Raw genomic sequence first — 20,330 nt, 5'->3', positions numbered from 1 at the left:
ACTTTTTAGTCGTGCGCGCGCGCCCCGGCGAGCCAGCTTCCTCAAACCCCCCTGCAACTTTCAAACGAAATCTGAACGGAAACGTATACTGAGTTCAAAGCTTAGCAACGCGCAAAACACGACCCGAGAAACTTCACAACGTCGCCGTCACTACCGCGCCATTGCCGACGAGCATCGCTTCGACGCAGGCGACAGACAACATCAGTCTGCCCGCCCAACTTGGCGTAACCAGGCTACGACCACCATCTCAGGAGCTGTTGGGCGACTGCGCGACGCCTGGTACTGGCGACAACGCCCCGTCGTCTTCCGTATCTAGTTTCCAAAAAAAAAAAAAGGAAAAAGAAAAAAAAAAGACGAATCACCTCCCCCGGCACAAGCAATAAACACAGTCACACCCTGATCTGCCATTTACGGCAACAATGGTGTCCGTCGCAGGTGGCATCATCATTGCCATTGTCGTGCTCGCCCTGGCGGCCGCAGTGGGCTGGTTTGCTTTTACGCAGTACCGCGCACGCAGACTTGGCGTAAGTGCCTATCGCTTCTTCCTCTGGCAGTGCGCTTGTGCTCCTGCTCCTACTCTGCTCTTTTGGGGAATGCATCCTAGTTGCACGAGCCTGGCCTTTAACACTGTACGATGATTGCTGACTCGCCACACGCCCTCTTTCCAGCTTCCCGCGCCGAGCCTCTCGTCATACCTCCCCTGGAAGAGCCGAGATAATCCCTACGGACCGCCGCAGCCCGCGCCCGGTGGTGTCACGGGCTGGTTCAACGACCAGATCCGCAAGTTCAAGAACCGCAACAACCGCTCCGCAGCTGGCGCGTACGAGCCCTCCAACCGCGGCGCCGCCGGCGGCCCGCGAGGCGCCCACCGCGCCCTCGACCCCGACGAGGCCTGGGATACGCGCGTTGGCAACGAAGCCGACAATTACGGCTACTATGAGGAGGAATTGACGGCCCGCGGCGGCGGCGGCGGTGGCGGCCTCCGCAGCAGCACCGAGTACCACGGCGGCAGCGGTTACAATATGAACCTAGCCGCCACGCCCCGCCGTGAGCACGCCGACGACGACGACGTTGATCTCGAGAGGGGTCGACAGCCCTCGCGGAGCCCCGGTGGTGGCCCTCGCGGCAACAACCCCTTTGACGACGATCATGCTGAGAGCTTGCGCGGCGTAAGCCCCCGGCCCATGGACCACGGACACAAGAGCAGCAGTCCCTCGCGCCACTCAGTATTTAAGGAGAATGTATAAAGCTCTACACGGCGGGGTAAACAAGTAAATCGGAAAAAAATCCTTCGGCCGTCTAAGGTGTATTATTTGATTTTTTTCGCCGTTTCTATCTTGATGCGTTCGTTTGTTGTTACGGCCTTGGATCTGGGACCTTTCTTTACGGGACGTTTGAGGCTGAAATGCGTTGGTTGGGCGATCATAAGCAAAGGAATGGACAGGAAATTTTATGAATGACTAGCTGGTTGATTCTCTTCTTTTGGCTCACTTTTGTCACGGACTCGAAACTGATGCAAGTATGTACCCGGAGTGTCACTAACGAAATGCAGCCGTCCATGGAACTTGGTCACTCGTTTGAGATGCAGCCGTTAAGTTGACAACACGTATCATTTAAGCTATATAAAATAATACTGTTATCAAATGGCAGTTTTGGTACAATGTCCGGACTAATTTATTATCAACAAGCACGCCGGGTTCTTCTGCCAGGCGTCAATCACATTGACGTCATTTTCTTTAGACGCGAAAAAGGGAAGCTACGAGTACAATGTTAAAATACTACGCTTGATGCAAGTATTCCGAGCTTAGGGTAAATAATTGACCACTGTCATGTTAAGAGTCATGTCATGTTTCGTGCTGCAATTCATCATTGATTATCATGGCTCGCGAAGCCACCAAGTTCACCGACGACGTGGGGGATGTCAGCCCCATCTTAATGGTCGCATCTTCACAAACGGATCATTGCTACACGGCCGACTGTGAGCTACAGAGACTCCTTTCGCTTTCTCTATCAGCTTTCGACGTGAAACTGTTACAAATCTCATTCGCGACAGAAAAGAAGACAAAAGATGACGGAGCTTAACCTCGAACAAGTCCGCGACACCATGATCGCGGTCGCCCATGAGGCGGGGCGCATGATCCTCGCGGCCAACCCGGCGGATATTCCCTCAGGCACCAAGCTCAACGCCGTCGACATTGTCACCGAGGCGGATCAAGCCGTCGAGAAGATGGTCGCTGGGAAGCTGTCGGCCGCGTTTCCCTCGGTGGCGTTTATGGGCGAGGAGACGTACAAGCCCGGCATGAAGCTCGGCCCCGAGCCCACCTTTGTCGTGGACCCGATTGATGGTAAGTCTTTCATCTGATTTGATATCGGGGCATACAGGATGAGTCAAATCTACGCTATCAAAGTCTGACGCTTTCTCTTTCTCTCCCATAAAGGCACCACCAACTTCATTCATGGGTTCCCCAACGCTTGCATCTCGCTCGGCCTCGCCATCGACCGCACGCCTTCTGTGGGCGTCATCTACAACCCATGGCAAGACCTGCTCTTCACTGCCGTCAAAGGCCAGGGCGCCTTCATGACGCGCGGCCGGGACACCGCGCCGCGCCGCCTCCCGCTTGCTGCGACGTCGCGGCCGCTGACTTCGCTTGGCGAGGCGCTCGTCGCCGTGGAATGGGGCTCTGTCCGCGACGGGCCCAACTTTGACGTCAAGGTCGAGACCTTTCGGCGTCTGGGCGCCTCCAAGGAGACGGGCGGCGCCATGGTGCAGTCGATGCGCTCGCTCGGCTCCGCGGCGCTCAACATCGCCGCCGTCGCCGCCGGCGAGCTCGACCTCTACTGGGAAGGCGGCTGCTGGGCCTGGGACGTCTGCGCCGGCTGGTGCATCCTCCACGAGGCCGGCGGCCGCATGGTCAGCGGCAACCCGGGCGACTGGGAGCCCGAGGTCGACGGCCGCGTGTACCTCGCCGTGCGCGGGGCCCCGGCCGGCCAGAAGGAGATTGTCGAGGAGTTTTGGAACCTCATGGGCGACGGCCGCATGGACTACTCGTCGTGAGAGCACGAGGTGTGTGTTTAATGAATAGAGAACGATGGCATACAAAAAACAGATACGTGATGGAAGATTCAAAACTAAAACGCACGAGATGGCTAATATTAGAAATATTAGAAATTCGTTATGAAAAGTTCAAATTTTTGAGCTACATAAGTAGCTCTGTGAGACTGCAACTAGATTATCTGCCGTACGTGACATGTTTGTCTTTCGATGAGGAGCTGCCCACCAACCATCAATGTTCAGACATTTCCGTATGCTGTAGAAGAAAAGCAAAAACGCCGTCTAATGATTTAATGCTCTATGTCATGAGGAAGAATTCAACGATATGTCAACTAGAAACTACCGCAGCTTGTTTTTTTATGCTTGGCGGCAAGGCAGATGAGAAGATGAAATGAAGGGTAGTAATGTTAAGCGGAAAACTTGCTCTTTGCGCGCCACTTTGCGCCAAAGTACCACAGAAGTACAGGTGCCGGCCAGCCGATGACAATGGCGGCTACAGCTAAGATCGTGCCGCCCTTTCCATAGCCCAAGGCCTTGTACATTTCCGGGGCAAAGAGTGGGAATCCAAACCCAGCCAGACTGCGCAGGACGGTAGCGGCGCCAACGGCACTGGCGGCGAACCGTGTATAGGTGTCGACGAGGTACCCCTGAACACACTGGAAGCCGATGATGCTACCGAGGGAGAAGATGAGAGCGCCAATGTTGGGACCGATCCAGTGGGTGTGATACTCGGCGGTCCAGCCGTAGATGAAGAGGCCGACGGGCACGAGGATGGCGCCGGGGACCATGAGCGGGACCCGAAACTCTGGGCGGCCGGGGCCGCCGTCAGGCATGTACTTGCGCTTGAGATAGGCGTATATGCGGTCTTGCAGCGGGGCGCACACCTGCGTGCCAATGAAGAAGCCGAGGCCGATGGAGATGTAGTTGAGGCCCTGGATGCCCGGGCGCTGGTGATACTCCTCGGCGAAGAGGATGGGGAAGCTGGAGAAGAGGATATAAATGGTGCCGTAGAGGTACGTCATGTAGAGGGCGAGAATCTGGACGATGAGCTGGGTGCCGAGCAGGCGAAAGGGCCGGGTGAGGGCCGTGCCGAGCGTCTGCGCCAGCGTGCGGTCCGGGTGGTCGAACTCGGTGCGCAGGTCAGCGTTGCCCGTCTCGCGGACGAGGCGCTGACGCTTGCGGTGCAGCAGCACGGGCGCGTAGGTCTCGCGGAGGAAGACGAGACCGACGGCCTGGATGACGCCGCAGGCAATGGTGGTGCTCCAAAACACCCAGCGCCACGACGTCTGCTGCGCGATCCAGCCGCCGGCGACGGGGCCGATGGCCGGCCCCAGCAGCGGCATGAGCGAGTAGACGCTCATGGCCTTGCCGCGCTGCTCCGCGGTGAAGAGGTCGCCGAGGATGCCGCCGCCGATGGCGAGCGGCGCGGAGCCGCCCAGCCCGGCGAGGAAGCGGAAGGCGATCATCTGGCCCTCGGTGCGCGCCAGCGCGCACCCCAGGTTGAAGCAGAAGAACCACACGTTGGAGCTCTGCAGGATGAGCACCCGGCCGTACAGCTCCGACAGCGGACCCCAGAACAGCGGACCGACGGCGTAGGCCGCCACGAAGATGGACATGACCAGCACCTGCTCGGTGCGGCCGTCGATGTGCAGGTCCTTGCCGATGGCGGGGAGTCCCGGCGCAACCATGGAGGAGGATATGGGGGAGATGAAGGTGAAGAGAGAAACTACAAGCGGTTAGTCGAGTTTTTTTTATTTTTTTTTTTTGAAAAAAATAATAGACAAGCTGTGATGTGCATGTATGAATCTGCGTCAATACGGGCAGGTGCACAACGCAATTGTGTTTTGCCGCGTCCTGCAACTTTTGCACACACCACAATATGCAAACGTACCGAGGAGTACATCTATCCATTTCTTATTCAACGCCCAGTTTTTGGGGTTTTCCTTGTCGTCGGGACCATCCCAAGTCACCAAGTTCGGGTCCGGAATGTGCTGCTCTTTGTTGCTGCCGCTGCCGTCGCTGTCGTGGCCAATCTCGAGGTCACGCTGGTTGAGCATGCCGTCGCGGACTTCTGAGACGGTGCGGGAGAGACCTGACGTCCGGGACATGGCCGAGGCGACGCGCGAAAGCGAACGGCCGATCCTTGACGAGGCGTCGTCGCGCTGGTCGTAGTGGCCGTCGTCGTCGCTGCTGCTCGAGAGTGTAGCAGGGCGTTCGTGCCTCTCCGGGTCGTAGCCGTCGCCATTTCTATGCAGTACCGGTAGGTCTGACTTTTCTGGATCGGCGGCCGTCATGGTTGTGGTTTGGTGCGAATTGGTTGCCGCGAGTTGGCTTCGGAAGTCGTCTTACACGCCAAGTGTTGTGGTGGAACACCGAGACAGAGGAGGCATGTGGCCACGTACTATCAAGTACCAAAGACTATCTAAAGCGAGAGTTTAAAAAGAGAGAAGGATATTAGTAGATATCAAGACTGAAGCGCAGAGAACAGAGATGCAACGTCAAGGACTGAGGTTGAGTGGGGGCGAGTGGGAGGGAGCAGTGTCACTTTTGTATACATGACAATGAAAAAAAAAAGGTCATTTAATAGGCTAATACACACTACGGCAAACAATGGCCGACCATGGAGTTGATGGATTTCGAATGGGGAAGCCTGACCGGGAATAGGCCCTGGCTGACTAGACCGACTACTAACTCCGCGGACGAGGGAGAAGTTGTAGGGTGGCAGTACAGCATCAAATACTGGTATGCATTGCTGTGTGGGACAAGAATGGCAGATGCGTTTGTTTGATCCATGGTCACTACTCGCGTAATCAGTTCTTGGGGGCATTATTAAATATGATCATGGTACTGGCCAGCCTCGTCTCGTTTCCATGCTGGAAGCAATCGTTCAAAGGGGAACGCTGTTGGGAAGCTAGGCACCTCGCGCAACGTGCGGGAAGCTTTGTTTGTTTTTCATTCTTTTCTCGTTCTAATGTGGTATGCAATAGCATGATCGATTGGAAACTCTCAGAATCAGCCATTGACCGGCTGTCGCCACGCAATCCAGGCATAAGCTACAAAGAAGAAGGGAGAAAAAAAATCCATTGCCCGCCACTCGGCCGACACGGCGCCGGCTGAGTCACGGACATTTTTCTTTCTTCTTCCTAGCAAATGCTAATACTGGGTCGCCCCTCAGGGAGTTTTACCCCATGTATTAGTTTACTGCCCAATGTGGTTTGGTAGGCCCGTCCGACGTGTGCTGTCGTCCGCGGACTCTCCGTCTCGGTTTCTTGATATTAGTGTCCGCAAACCCAAGCAAGGAGTTGAGAGAAAAAGGGAAATGGAGGCCGTCTGACGCTGACTGACCACAGGCCCGCCCGGAACCGGTATCCGTCGGTGCATACGATCTGCACTACTTGCTGTGCAGGATTCGAGCCCGCCCGTCTATTCAGCAACCTTGAGAGGCCGGTCCGACCAACGGCGTTTTGCAGAGCAGCCGGTACCGTATCAACATAAAGGTTCACCGAATTGACATATCGGCCTCGTTTGATCAATGAAGGCGTCCGCCAACTGCATGCTATTTTCGGAGTCCGTGGCCTCTTGAGAGTACGGGACCTCGGACCATCGCACCAACGGGACTCGGGATATTGTTGCAAATTCTTTTCCTATACTGTTCTTTTCGGTAAAGATGTGAAATGATGAAACCAACAAATTGGAACCCAGTAAAACGCCATTCACACTTGTTTGCCACCCTACATGCTAGTTCTCTGCTCGTCTTCCCTCTCGTCCCTGTCGTCACAGCCGTCCTATGAGGCTCGCAATATAGGATTCAGTTTGTTCCTCTTGCATTTTTTTCACGAGGAAAAAAAACCCTCCCTGTTCTTGATTTACGCTTCCTCCTTTGTATCAACCTTTTTAGCAGCGCGCTCCTCACCGCCGTTGTCATCGTCACGAGAGCGCTTGTTGCCGCGATCCTCGTTGTCGCGACGACCGCCACGGAAGCCGCCACCACGGCCACGGCCACCACGGCCACCACGGCCGCCACGGCCGCCACGTCCACCGCGGAATCCGTTCTTCTGGTCGTGATCACGGCGCTTCTTCCAGTCATCCTGGTCACGGGGACCACCACCATTGCGGCGGCCACCGCCCTCTTGGCCTTCAAAGAACTTCTTGCTCGTGGTGCTGCTAGGCTCCAGCTTACCGGCGCGGATAAGGTCGCTTTTCTCTTGGCAGTAAGCCTGCTTGGTCATAATCTTGAGGTCGTGCTCCTTCCACTTGGGCGCAGGGTCCTTGCTCACGAAGCTTTTGGCGGCGTCCTCGGTGGCAAAGGTCACAAAGACGGAGCCCTTGAACAGGCCCTCGGGGGTGCGACGCAGCTTCAGGCCCTTGACCTCGCCAAACTGCGCAAAGAAGCTCTCCATGTCAAACTGTGTGCTAGATGTCTCGTCGCCAAAGCCCTTGACGTAGACGGTCGCGGCCTCAGTCTTGGCGCGCGCCTTGGCCACGGGCTGATAGGGAACCTTGCGCTTCAGCGTCTCCTTGCCCTCCTCGCCCTCGACATCAAGGAATTCGCTATCGCGCAAGGCAGCGACAACAGCACTGTAGGGCTGAAAGGTGCGCATGCGCTTGAAGGAGTGGATTTTCTCAACGGCGATGGGCTTGTTCTCAGCACCGCCGCAGCTCTCCCACATGAACTTGTCTTGGGGGAAGTTCCAGTCGCCAAAGTAGAACTCGACCTGCTTGCGGATGGCGACGGGATCATCCGAGACTTCGCGCTGGCTGGGGTCGAATTTGTTGTTCTTCTGGCGGTTATCTGGGTCAATCTTGGCAGTGGTCTTGAGGATATTCTTGTCGTCTTGACCGTTGGCGGCAGCGACAGTCGTCTCGGCAGCTTCAGGAGCGACTTCAGGAGCAGCCTCGGGAGCAGCCTCGGGAGCAGCCTCGGTAGCAGCCTCGGGAGCAGCCTCGGGAACAGACTCGGGAACAGACTCGGGAACAGCCTCGGGAACAGACTCGGGAACAGCCTCGGGAGCAGCTTCGGAGGTGGCAGCAGCAGGCTGCTCAACCACCTCAGCGGGCTTGGTGGCAACGTCGGCCTCGCTCATCTTGGAAGTTGAATCGCGAAGGAGCGTTGTACTGATGACTGGAAAAGGAGGTGTAATTGAAATATGTCGGCCAGTCGTTTCAAAGATGACTCTTTTCTTGCGCCTGTCCCGGTGTGAGTAATCGTTCGAGATTTGCGCTTCTATCGGCGGGGTTCAGATTGACTGGGAACATCCCCAGAGATAATTCGAGCGGCAGCAAGCGCTGCAAAATTCAATCAACATTCCACAACTTACCACTAAGTTAACACAGTGTTTTGCGATTCGTAAATGGTGTCTCAAAGTTGCCAATCCAAGATATATAGATCTGCTTGGAAAGGTCTGCGCAAAGAAGAAAAAAGCGACTATTCTGCCAGAGAATTACTGGAAAGCCCACCTTCACCGCCCAGCCTGCGCCCCACCTTACACCCAAGCTTTTACTAGCTTGAACTCTGGTGGCTGCGCATTTCATCGCTCGGCAAGGTACGTACCTTCTTGGGTCTTTTTGGTGGGGGAATGATCATCTCGACGACGAGCAACCTGCAAACAACGGCCATTGACCACTACAGCTTGTACATCATCTAATCGGCAAAAACGCACACAGTAAACCCTTCTATACGAATGCGAAAGAGGTGAACTACATTGGGGCCCGAGCAACGACTTGTGGATTCATTCACCGTTACGTGTGTGTAAATACGTTGTCGTACATTCAGGGAAGCCAGGGGGCGACCATCAGTTCTGCACTGGACAGTCACCTTGCGAGGATGACAGGGTAAGGATAGGAAAATCGTATCCCGAGTTTGATTTTTCACCACGTATAATTCACTAGATACCCTGTTTCTGCTCAATTTAAACGCTACATATTTCTTGCATTGATCGGTTGCCAGGTTTTCCGTCGTTTACAAGTACTTCTTTCACTGGCTCGCCCTGTCACCCGCATAAGTGGCTGCTACATGCGAAACTAACGTCGATACTTTTTTTGGGACCACGGCGAATGAAATGCATGGCCGTCAATGGTTTTCCAGAGGATGACATATCTGGAGTAAGATAAGCATTCCTTGCGCCTGGGCGACCTCGTATCCGGAACATGAACACCAAGACACTGACATCAGTATAAAAAGACCATCGAGAGGCCGTGTAGAGCCAGAGAATGACCAACTTGTCCATCTTCCTGTTCGTAGAGACTATCGCACTTCTATTCACCACCTTCGCCCTCAGAACGAGTATTCAGGCCCCGTTACGCGCAGACGAGGCTAGGAATGCAGCCTTTGACAAGGCTCTCTATGGAACTTGAGCCAAGAACAAGGTGGTATTCGCGCTATGATGGACCAAGACAAGACTGACCGTGCCATAGCGGGCGACGAATACTTTTAGCATTGGGAAAATAAGACTGCTAAAGATGAGACTTCGGCCGTTCTCCAGTCTAGAACAGACGATTACGCCAGCATTATGAGATAGTAAGCCTACCAATATATCATTATTAGCTAGATTGGAATCAAGCGAATATAAAAGGTTCTTAACATAGGATGTGGTGTTGGTGGCCTCGCGAGTGAAATATCTTACTTTACTGGCTACTATGCGACTGCTATTAACATTAACTAGTACTAATTAATAGATAGGTAAGCAACTACTTACCTAGTAGTTAAGGTAATACAAAGTGTGTACTAGTGGCGCAACTCGCTGCAACTAATTGAAAAGCTGCTGGTTGCTTGGGCTTTATCGCAGTAAGAGCTTCGGCTTAAAACCGTGGAGGGGCAGAAGCTCCAAATTTGGCTAGCTTGTACGTCACTAGCTACCTAGCACATGCAATGATGAGCGTTCGCTCAGTCGCAAACAGCCGATCGCAAAACCACCTGCTGCCGCGCCCTTTTTTACCTAATCGTTTTCTTACCAGACCTCAAAAAATCGCCTTGGCAGTAGACATCCGCCTCCGGGCGTGGTAAATCAATCTTCATCGACAATTATGAATCATCCGGGAAATTTTCTTGGCCCATTGGCCTCCAACGGCCTCCGCCCAACCATTGGTCGGGCCGGCTTCACACCACTCCGGCCAAGGCTTTCCAGCGGCCTCTTCACGGGGGCCAAGAAGCGACGCCGCGTCTCCGCCACCACGACCGTTGTCGCGGCGGGCTTCTTGACCTGGCTGCTCTACCCCACCGAAGACTTTCGCCGTCTCTCTGACCCAACGAGGCAGGCAAATCCTGTCCACACGTCTGCCGGCAGCCAGCCCGACGAGGGAGCATCAAAGCAGAGCACGTCGGAGAGCGGCAAGGCCGGTGAGCCCGCTGAGGAATCTGCCTGGAGCAACTTCACAAAGGGCCTGGAGGAGCGTTCGGCCGCCGCAGACAAGGAATGGACGGCATTCTCCGAGAAGCTGGTTGGCTTCATCCTGCCCGAGTGGTCGCGGCAGATGCCCGGCTTCATTCGAAAGCTCCAACATGAGCTCTCTGATGCTCCTGGCTCTCTTGCCGAGGACCTTTGGGCAGAGGCCCACGATCCCTCTGTCAATCCGGAAATCCGGTACAAGGCCGAGGTCCGCGTCTCGGGTGATCTGTGCCCCGACGAGAAGGAGTTTCTGGCTCGCCGCAAGAAGAAGACCAGAGCCGCGCTTGCCAAGTACCTGGAAATTGACGAAAGTGACATTCACCCCGATGACATCCCCACTATTGCCATGTGCGGCTCCGGTGGCGGTCTCCGTGCTCTGGTCGCTGGAACTGGCTCTCTTCTCGCTGCCTCAGAGGATGGCCTCTTTGATTGTGCCACTTACACTGCCGGTGTCAGCGGTTCCTGCTGGTTGCAGCTTCTGTACTTGACGTCTTTCAACAAGGGCAGCATCCCTTCGCTGTTGGAGCACCTCAAGGCCCGCACCTCTACCCATATCGCCTACCCTCCGGTCGCTTTACAAGCCTTTACCTCTCTTCCAACCTCCCGGCCGCTGCTTAGCGGTGTCATTGAAAAGATCCGCGGTGACAAGAACGCCGATTTTGGTCTGGTGGACATCTACGGTCTGCTCCTTGGCGCAAGATTCCTTGTCCCCAAAGGTGAACTAGGTGTCAACGACCGTGACTTCAAAATCTCCAATCAAAGAGAAATCTTAAAAGATGGCGACCGTCCGCTCCCCATCTACACCGCCGTCCGACACGAGATCCCGGCCTTGGAAGAAGGCAGTGATAAGACCAAGTCTTCCAAGAGCTCAGCTGCTACCAAAAGAGAGCTGGAAAAGGCCGAGAAAGAATCCTGGTTCCAGTGGTTCGAGATCACGCCTTACGAAGTCTTTTGCGAGGAGATTGGCGCCGGTATTCCCACTTGGGCACTTGGGCGACGATTCAAGGATGGAAAGGATGTACCTCTGGAGCACGGCTTTCATCTTCCCGAGATCCGCGCCCCTCTGATGATGGGCATCTTTGGGAGCGCCTTCTGTGCCACTTTGAGCCACTACTATAAGGAAGTTCAGCCCATAGTCAAAACCCTTACCGGATTCGGCGCTATCGATCAGATGATTTCGGAACAGGACGTTGCTCTCGCCAAGGTGCATCCTATCGACCCTGCCATTATTCCCAACTACGCCTATAAAATGTACGGCAAACTTGCCAAGACTGCCACGCCTAGCATCTACGAAAATGAACACATACAGCTCATGGATGCCGGCATGTCCAACAACCTCCCCATTTACCCTCTACTCCGCCCGGGCCGCGACGTGGATGTTTTGATTTCATTTGACGCCTCGGCCGATATCAAGACGGACAATTGGCTGGCCGTTGCTGACGGTTACGCACGCCAGAGAGGCATCAAGGGCTGGCCGGTCGGCGTCGGCTGGCCCCAAGACGAGGCCAAAGCTGTCGACGAGATGAAAGCCGCGGAAGCGCACTCGACTGCCCAGGCCGACGCCAAGATTGAGCAGGCCAAGGCGGAACAGAAGCAGCAGGAGCAGAGCAACCAGGGCGCCGAGCTCGGCTACTGCACCGTTTGGATCGGCACCACCGAGGAGCGCACCACCAAGGAAGACACCCCGGCCACGCAGCCCGTCTCCGAGTCGGAGCACTGGCGGCTGACGGACCCCAACGCCGGCCTTGCCGTCGTCTACGTGCCGTTCCTGCCCAATGACAAGGTTCCCGGCGTCTCGCCCGCTGAGAGCGACTTTATGAGCACATGGAATTTCATCTACACCCCGGAGAACATTGAAGACGTGGTGCGTCTCGCGCGCGCCAACTACGACGAGGGCAAAGCGCAGATTCGAAATACGATACGAGCCGTGTACGAACGCAAAAAGCAGCTGCGTTTGAAAAAAGAGGAGGCTGAAGAGCAAGCAAAACGCGGGTAGGGTACATCGAGATGACGTTCTGTTGCATTTCGCAACAGACCCTGGAGATCTCAGCAAGGACTAATGATAAAAAGGAGGCAGCAACTAGTCGTGGAGCTCGTTGGACATGATGGCTACAATATTCGCACTCCCTTTGTGTAAAATTTTCAACATGTATTTGGGTTATTTTACAAGTGTAGATTTTAGATGGAAAAAGTTGTACAAGTGGGCATCTACCTTTTTTGCCCAAGAAAAACCCCTGTGTCTCACTGGTTTGGCCATTTTTTAAAATTTCTATGCCTTTGCCCGACTCACACGCCATCATGTTCATACAAAGATTTACACTCAACCCCCTCTCCCCCGCCTCTCCCACCATGCAAACCGATTTCGCTGCTTATGAATTGCTGAGGGTCTCCCTTTAGATGATCTCGCCGATATCAATGTGCGGTGCCTTCCACGGCTTGGCGTCCGGCAGTGTCATGTCGCTTGGTACGCGAACCTTGTTGCCCGGGCTGTACATGTACCAAGCCTTGAGGGCATTCATCGACGCCACGCGGCGGGCCACGTCCAGACTTGCACCGGCACCCTCGCCCAGCTTCTCCTCGCCACTGTAGATGCCTACAATGAAGACGGGTGTGCGCGACCGACGCCCGGTCTCGCTCTCCAGACGGGCGCGCGGCGCCTCAAAGCCCTCACGAGCGCACAGCATGGCCAGTTCGCGCGTCGGTAGCTGGAATTGGAACATGCGGCTGAGATCAATGTCGCGCGACAAGATATGTGATTTGACAAACGTCTTGGCCGTATCGGCACCAGAGTGTGCGTATATGGCACCGACAACGGCCTCGACAAATGATGTGTACGCAGCAGCTTGCATCTTGGCCAGGCCTGGTTCTCCTTCGCCGGCCGCTTGATGGGCATCGCCAAAGGCGTCATCAAGGACGACACGACTACTCATACCACGACGGTAATGGTTACCACGCTCCGCTTCGGCGCGGACATAGGCCCAGCGCGAGTTATGTGCCACGATAGGGTCGGGCTTCCACTGCAACAGGCCAGGATCCACCTCCTCGCCGGGGGCGGCGGCAGCGTCGACACCCCAGCGTCGCGCAACTTGTTCCAGGGATTCGCGGCCGGCAAAGGCTCTCAGGGCCTCGTAAAGGATGGCAATGGGCAGACGCGGCCACTTGCAAACGAGGTACTCGAGGACGTGGTAGTTGACGATGGACCGGCCCAGCTCCGCCAAACTCGCATTGTTAAAGCTTTGGTTTCCGTCTGCTGAGGGCGTGATGAGTGCGCGAGCTATCGTTTCTAGGGGGATCGATTTGGGCAGCGCCAGACGGGCGTGCAGCGCGGCGAGCTTGGCCGACTCGGGAGCTCGGGCAGGGGGCGGCGAGGGGAGAGGGTTGTGTTGGGAGAAGGCGCCCTCGAGAGGGATGTCGTCTGTGAGATTGGATGTGCCGGAAATTGCCGTTGTCGATTGGCAGCGCGCGAGTATCGTAGAAGCCTGCCGTCTAGGCATAGCGGCAACTCCTTGCCGAGCAGCGAGGCGCATATGACCGCTCCATTGTGACACCCGTAACCTCTTCATCTGGTCGAAGTATTGAGAAAACAAAACAGTAGCAAAAGAAGAGTTATTGATGAGCAAGACCGAAAAGCTCCAGGACTATACGGTGGAAATGGCTGGTTGCGTGGACCGAATTGGGAAAAAGGAATGTCCGTTTTTTATGTCGTGTCGTGGTTACTACCTATACGAGGATCCGCGGGAAAAGTTCTGCTGGAGTCGTGTGAGCTTGGGATTTGGGGGCACCTTTGCAGCTAATTTGCGGCCCGGCAAGGTTCGGCGCCGGATTAACCTGGCCCCGCTCCAAGAACCAGCGCGCGGAATGGGCACACTCACCTTTGGCCGCCGAGACCAAGTCCATCACAAGGTCGCAACTGTACAATCAATTATCAAGCAGAAAACAGCTTCCGCTGACAATTGATCAAAAATGGTGAGTTTGAAGTCTATCAATGGTACAGCGAGCGCGAATCTGGCTAACAACAGCACAGGGTGGCGGTGGAAAGATTCCGTAAGTTTGTCGCGATGGAAACCAATAGCGCCTCCCCCCTCTCGGCCGAGCCAACTCGACAAGAAATACGACAGAAATTAGGGCGAAAGACGGTCAAGAGCTAATCATACGCGAAATCACAGCTATCCCAAGCATGTCTGGTCGCCGGCTGGTGGTTGGTATGCTCAGCCTGCTAATTGGAGAGGCAACACCCTGATCGCCGGCGCCGTCATCTTTGGCATCGTCGCCGTCACTTGGAAGTTTGGTGCTGATCGCGAAAACTGGGCACACAAACCTCAACCTGGCGAGTGGTATCCTAGCAGACGGTATGTGAAGCACCCCGAAGATGGACATGCGAAAGGAGGAGACTTTGCACCACGACGACCTGTGTGGGACGGGATAGAAAAAGCTAACCTCTACCTATCTATAGCTGGTCGAAGCAACTGATTCAATGGGATAAAGAGGAGAATCAGACTGAGCAGAACAAGACTCAATAATTGCATGAGATATTGTACGATGAAGAAGGGAGTGGGAGCGGAACGACCTGTACATACATCCAGACGGTAGAGGAATTACATCACGGATTTCTCTTTGATCTCTTGACGCGGACAGGGGAAACAAGTGCTTCAGTCCGAAAATCATTCAATCATTACACAAGACTGGTATGCTACTGAGACGCTGAGCAGTTGTCCCGTGAGCAGGATATCGTACGACTCATCTGTAGAACTTATCATCTGCGTCTACCATGGCAGCCACCTTTCTCTAGTTGTCTTGAGTCACTTGCATGTGTTTCTGGCCGTCGACTTGACACCCAACTGTCGGCCCATCGCTGAGCATCTACCTGCAAGGCTCCAACTCAAGATTTCACCATGTCGTGCAGCGCGAATTTATTTGCAAGGTTCTAGCGCATGCCGCAATGAGGAGATCAAATGTTTGTGTTGAATGAAGAGTATTCTAACCATGTCCAGACCGTGTTCTAATGCTCAAATCCCCCCCAACAGTTCTGGTGACTTCCACGAGAAAGGTACATCTAGGTGGCACTAACGACGTTGGGTTGGACAAGTACACACCTCCCCACCGCAGCTCTGGCAGCCGCCTGACCCGATTATTCAGTTACACCGCACCTGAAAGTCCATATCCAAGCCAGCTAACAACGTTTCTCCAACTTCCTCTGTCCTGTCCTTTCACCTATTGCCCTTTTCTCTTTCCCGCGCTTTCTCCATCCTTGCATCTGCTTCTTTCTCTCCAAATACCCCTTGCCTTTCGTTTTTTTTGGTACTTTATTGGCCACCGCCGCCGCTACGACTCACCGCTCTGCAACTCGACTCTGAATCACGCAAGCCCAGGGTCCCAGCAGTACCACCACCGCTACCTACCTACCCGAATATTAGCAAACCCGGCGAAGCTCCTACTGCGCATCTCAGCAAACGCGTATATCCTATTCGACGTTCTCGAATCGAAAAGTTTCTTCTCGCAACACTATCGAAAGTAGCCACCATACGAAGCAAACTCGGCCAGCCACCACGCCGGTATCGCTCTGCGCCCCATACCTGACATCTCGTAGCTTTTGCCACCACAACCTTTCAGTCTGGCTTCACGCGCATTCCGCCTCGCTGGTCTCGCTATAGGCCTCGGTTTGAGCGCCTTTGGTGCCTATCAACGTAGGCAAGGCCAAATGGCTTCCGAGGTGCATCCTGCTCGGCGTCTGGATGCTACGGACCGCGAGGTTGTATACTGCCATGCGTGCGCTTACGAATGGTTTCGGGATGAGTACGGGTTAGAATGCCCCTCTTGTGAAAGCGATATCACAGAAGTCGTGAGTCTCAGCTCCACACTTGCTCAGCTGCACTCTTTTTTTCCTCGCTGCTGCTAATATTATCGGATTCTTTTACAGGTGAGTTTGGAAAACGACCCGCGGCCAGGGCGTGAAGACGACTCAGACGACTCCGATGACTCCGACATCGATCCGTCACATAGCCCCGAGTTCCACAGAAATCTGCACGAAGATGAAGATGATTCCGACCCAGAAGTAGCTGATATAGACGAGCACTTGGACCCAAACGGTTTCGGGTACGACCACTCAACGCAAGTAGGAGAGGATGCAAATCACTACGATGCCCGCCCTGAACCGTCTGTGGAGAGGTTTCTGGGTATTGTGTCATCGATCGGTATACCCTTCGCAGCGGGGGACGGCAACGGAAACCTGATGGACCGCCTTCGTGAGGCATCTCAGAATGGCGGAGGTCGTGTTGAATGGTCCAACGCAACGTCGCAAGGTTCCGTGACATTTTATTCGTCCAATAGGTCGGCGCTGGGAGCAGACGAGCCTATAGGCTTTGGGCCCTTTTCAACGTGAGTTATCTTTGCCTCAGATGCGCCATGTCTCCAGTCTAGTATTAATCATTCGAAAGAATGTTTACCAGCGCGTTCCGTGATTTCGGGGTTCAGCTCACAGGTGAAGCTCTCCAAGCGGCTGCCGAACAAGGTGGGAGTGGCGGTTTAAACTTGGCAGGAAATCTTGGAGACCTTCTTGGTCTAATCAACAACGGAGTACATGGTGATGCTGTGTATTCGCAAGAGGCTCTGGACCGAATTGTTTCGACTTTGATGGAGGCAAATTCGCAATCAACTGCGGCACCGCCGGCCTCGGAGCAAGGTTTGGCCAGTTTACCGCGTAAAACCATCGACGAGGACTTGAAAAGCGAAGATGGAAACACGGAGTGCTCGATTTGCATTGACGGCATGAAGGTTGGTGAGGTCGTGGTGTCCCTTCCTTGCAATCACTCGTTTCATGAGGAATGCGTTGTTGCCTGGTTGAAGGCGCACAATACCTGTCCTGTATGCCGTGCGCCGATGGAGCAGAATGAACGCGATAGAAACACGGCAGAATCACGGCAACAGGAGTACAACAACCAAAACAATATCCAGAATGAGTATCGACGTGAACGACAAGGCGTTCCGACGCCGACAGTAGTTGCAGGTGACGAGCGCGGGGTGCAGACTGGGCCTGCCGAACCCGCGCGGCTACCTGGATTGACACCTACGCCCCCAAGAGCAGGATCCTCGCGGCCACCAAACCAGAGCCAGACACGTCTCAACGAAGCGATGCGTTTGCTCTCTTCACAGCACGGCGAGCGAGACCGATCTCGAGGCTCGTCAACAGGGTTTAGCTACGATACATCACGGCTCCAAAGACGCAGCTCCATGTCACCAACTAGCCCGAGAGCGCCAGCTGGTGGAGAAGCGAGAAGCATGAGGGAACGTAGCCCATCTCAGAGCACTCGGCGGACGGACTCCGCCGAGGAATCTAGTAGCAGAACCCAGACGGGGATGGGGTGGTTTCGGGGCTGATCTGTTGACGGAAACGGCACACTATAGTATAACAGGCAAGGTGAAGGGAAACGAAATTGCAAGACATGCCTGAAGACTTGAAGTATGGGCCTATGCCATATTATCTGTTCTCTATGGAATTCTGCACCCAGGTTTTGTTTATCGGAGACGAAAAGATGTTCAACCCCGGCGTTTGACCATTGACGCATCACCACGTGTTTTTTTTTTCTCTATTTTTCATTTCCATTGTCATCAGTTTGAATTAGCAGGGCCTTGCCTGGCAGAAGATTATTTTGGGCTTAGCAGTGATAACGATTCGAAGATGGGGAGCGAGCTTATTAGCCAGAAATGGCAGCCAGACGACTCCTTGTGTACTATTTCTGCATTGCGCTTGGTTCCAGCGCCAAAAGTAGCATATCTTTGTCTGGTGGCGGACGGTAATAGCATTGAACCCTTGTGTTTGTGGTCCGTTACGCTGTAAAGTCTTTTTTGAGCGTAGTCACGCAGTTTGCGTAGAGCTCATGATGAGGTAGTGAGGTAAAGAGTATGACGAAAAAGTAGCAAGCCACCTTTGCGTAGACTGGACTTGGACGGATAATAGGTTCAGCAGAGAAGCACAAAAAGAAAAAAACGGAGTGAGATTCAATGACCAGTGAGTTTAGAAACGCAGGTGAGACACTGATTGTATCTTTGCAGGTCTGCAGAGATGCCAGTGCCTAATAAGTACGCTGTAGGGTACGTTCATACTGAAATGGTACCTGGGGGTTTCTTTGTTAAGACGAACAGAACTCTTCATCAATGCCTAAGTACACTGTCACACTGGGAATTAACCGCTGAGATATTGAGTGCTTAGTTTGGTTACTCTACAACGCAAGAGACGGGTAGTACGAGAACAAGCGGAAGAATAGGTGGTTAAACAGAAAAGCTGCTTATGGTGAGATTGCGGGAACTGTGGAGTAGTAGTGAAGTAGTAGCTGGAAAGGTTGGTTCGACATACCAACTTGGCGGAATGACGGCGTTTCCGCTCCACCAATAAGCGAATGATGAATAGTAGCCCTTCTTGGAAAGCAGACTTGGCAGGGTTGGGTGAACGTCGATGACGACTACGGAGTAGAGGAAAACGAATGGAAGAGATGGAAACTGAAAATGACGGACTGGGAAGAAGTGGGAGCCAAAAGGTATTCGTTAAAGACGCCTGAGGAGATCCAAATTTATTTGAGCATGAATTACAAGGAGTCGGTCGGTAAGTATAATATTGAGACCAAAAGGGATCGATGACCGCGGAGGTGGCTTATTGTCCGAGCCCTGTACGGAGTACTCAGTACGGAGTAGCTGGCCGGGCTTTGGATTGTGGCGGTGCCTCATTGAGTGACAGTTTGACAATTGACTTGACAGGGCACGTTATAATACCACCGTCCGGCAGGTTGCCCTGTGTTTTACTAGGCCAGGGGTCTGTTACAGTGGCTTTATTACCAGTAGCGACCCGCCGGCCCCGGTGTACGGCCCGCTGAGGCCGCTGAAGCCTATTAACTAGTAGTTGGCGCATTCCAGTCAACCGGTTTCAAAAGTCCGGTTCGAAGCCAAAACCCCGATGCTGCAAGGACTGCTCTCAGGAGACACAACTGAGTAGCAATCTAAGTTACGGTCTTGTTATGCAAAGGATGCCAAGATCCCAACTCCAGTAGTATGCTCGACGCCATGTTCCAATAGAGGCGAAGATTACGTAGTTTGTGCTTCTGTACCGAAAGACGCAGGCTGACGCCAGTACATGGAAGAAAGCTCTTATCAGCATTCCCGGCAGCTCCCAGACACTCAATGCCGCTATAAATCAACAGAACAGTCTCACCTAGTTTACTGCTTACTATTAGCATAGCTGTCGCCCTGCCTGTAAGCCATCGGCTGATAGCTGGTACGAGAACGGAAAGGAATAATGGTAGAGGCATACCACTGCAACCAGGTTCGAATTGGACACAACTACAACAAGCTACAATCGGAATGAAGTAGCAGCTCTGAAAAAAAAAAAAGCTGGCTTTTCCTCGCCGAATCGTTCAACGAAATTCAACAGTCATTGCCAATGGCCAAGCAACTGCGCCAAAGCATGGACAAAAGTACAAGAGGCCAAGAAAAATAACCAGTTAATAAAGCCCGTAGCGTGGCATCGCTCCTCACCAATCATCCCATGGATGTTACCAATTTTTTTTTCCTCTGCATGCGCGGAGCCACACACATCGGACCTGGCTGGGGGCACTTGGCACTTTACTCTCGGGGCCACCGGCCGGCCGGGCGGGGCCTCGTTGTAATGCGCCACGCACTGTCGATGGTATGGGCCACCCCGACCAGCAATCTGTCTCAATGCCAAATCCTCCTTCATTTTTTTTTAGCCTAGCTCGTCAGACCTGGCTGGGTACGGTATTTTCGGGCGAGTCCCTCACTTACTGATCCTCCCCTGCCGTCTGAGCCCGGACTTGTCGCTCGCTGCCGTGCACCGGACAATGCTGACCACGGCCGTCGCCCATGGCGGCCCGCGGCTCCCACACCAG

The 20,330-nt window shown here is 54.1% G+C and overlaps 8 protein-coding genes across 8 annotated transcripts; 5 read left to right on the top strand and 3 right to left on the bottom strand.

Moving 5' to 3' along the window:
• Nucleotides 1–419: 419 nt before the first annotated feature.
• V2A60_003012 (uncharacterized protein) lies at nt 420–1,247 on the top strand (the record flags this gene model as incomplete). Its single annotated transcript, XM_083254355.1, has 2 exons — nt 420–524; nt 669–1,247. 2 exons carry the CDS (start codon nt 420–422, stop codon nt 1,245–1,247), a joined length of 684 nt encoding a protein of 227 aa, XP_083110481.1.
• Nucleotides 1,248–1,878: 631 nt separating this feature from the next.
• On the top strand, nt 1,879–3,055 carry V2A60_003011 (inositol monophosphatase family protein; the record flags this gene model as incomplete). Its single annotated transcript, XM_083254354.1, has 3 exons — nt 1,879–1,978; nt 2,094–2,345; nt 2,439–3,055. The coding sequence occupies 3 exons, from the start codon at nt 1,879–1,881 to the stop codon at nt 3,053–3,055; spliced, it is 969 nt and encodes a 322-aa protein (XP_083110480.1).
• A 404-nt stretch (nt 3,056–3,459) lies between these two features.
• V2A60_003010 (MFS transporter) lies at nt 3,460–5,346 on the bottom strand (the record flags this gene model as incomplete). Its single annotated transcript, XM_083254353.1, has 2 exons — nt 3,460–4,778; nt 4,944–5,346. 2 exons carry the CDS (start codon nt 5,344–5,346, stop codon nt 3,460–3,462), a joined length of 1,722 nt encoding a protein of 573 aa, XP_083110479.1.
• A 1,572-nt stretch (nt 5,347–6,918) lies between these two features.
• V2A60_003009 (tRNA maturation protein LHP1) lies at nt 6,919–8,136 on the bottom strand (the record flags this gene model as incomplete). Its single annotated transcript, XM_083254352.1, has 1 exon — nt 6,919–8,136. The coding sequence occupies one exon, from the start codon at nt 8,134–8,136 to the stop codon at nt 6,919–6,921; it is 1,218 nt and encodes a 405-aa protein (XP_083110478.1).
• Nucleotides 8,137–10,075: 1,939 nt separating this feature from the next.
• Nucleotides 10,076–12,433, top strand: V2A60_003008 (acyl transferase/acyl hydrolase/lysophospholipase; the record flags this gene model as incomplete). The annotated part of the gene is made up of 1 exon (XM_083254351.1): nt 10,076–12,433. One exon carries the CDS (start codon nt 10,076–10,078, stop codon nt 12,431–12,433), a length of 2,358 nt encoding a protein of 785 aa, XP_083110477.1.
• Nucleotides 12,434–12,830: 397 nt separating this feature from the next.
• V2A60_003007 (mitochondrial 54S ribosomal protein mL44) lies at nt 12,831–13,931 on the bottom strand (the record flags this gene model as incomplete). The annotated part of the gene is made up of 1 exon (XM_083254350.1): nt 12,831–13,931. The coding sequence occupies one exon, from the start codon at nt 13,929–13,931 to the stop codon at nt 12,831–12,833; it is 1,101 nt and encodes a 366-aa protein (XP_083110476.1).
• A 469-nt stretch (nt 13,932–14,400) lies between these two features.
• Nucleotides 14,401–14,957, top strand: V2A60_003006 (uncharacterized protein; the record flags this gene model as incomplete). Its single annotated transcript, XM_083254349.1, has 4 exons — nt 14,401–14,403; nt 14,462–14,481; nt 14,604–14,786; nt 14,891–14,957. The coding sequence occupies 4 exons, from the start codon at nt 14,401–14,403 to the stop codon at nt 14,955–14,957; spliced, it is 273 nt and encodes a 90-aa protein (XP_083110475.1).
• Nucleotides 14,958–16,135: 1,178 nt separating this feature from the next.
• Nucleotides 16,136–17,811, top strand: V2A60_003005 (RING-H2 finger protein; the record flags this gene model as incomplete). The annotated part of the gene is made up of 3 exons (XM_083254348.1): nt 16,136–16,276; nt 16,355–16,812; nt 16,872–17,811. The coding sequence occupies 3 exons, from the start codon at nt 16,136–16,138 to the stop codon at nt 17,809–17,811; spliced, it is 1,539 nt and encodes a 512-aa protein (XP_083110474.1).
• Between the last annotated feature and the right edge of the window lie 2,519 nt (nt 17,812–20,330).

This window comes from Cordyceps javanica, chromosome 2, assembly GCF_051103115.1.
Source record: "Cordyceps javanica chromosome 2, complete sequence".
Taxonomy (NCBI): Eukaryota; Fungi; Ascomycota; class Sordariomycetes; order Hypocreales; family Cordycipitaceae; genus Cordyceps; species Cordyceps javanica.
Note: the sequence above shows the minus strand (reverse complement) of the source record. Positions and strands in the feature narration are given on the sequence as shown.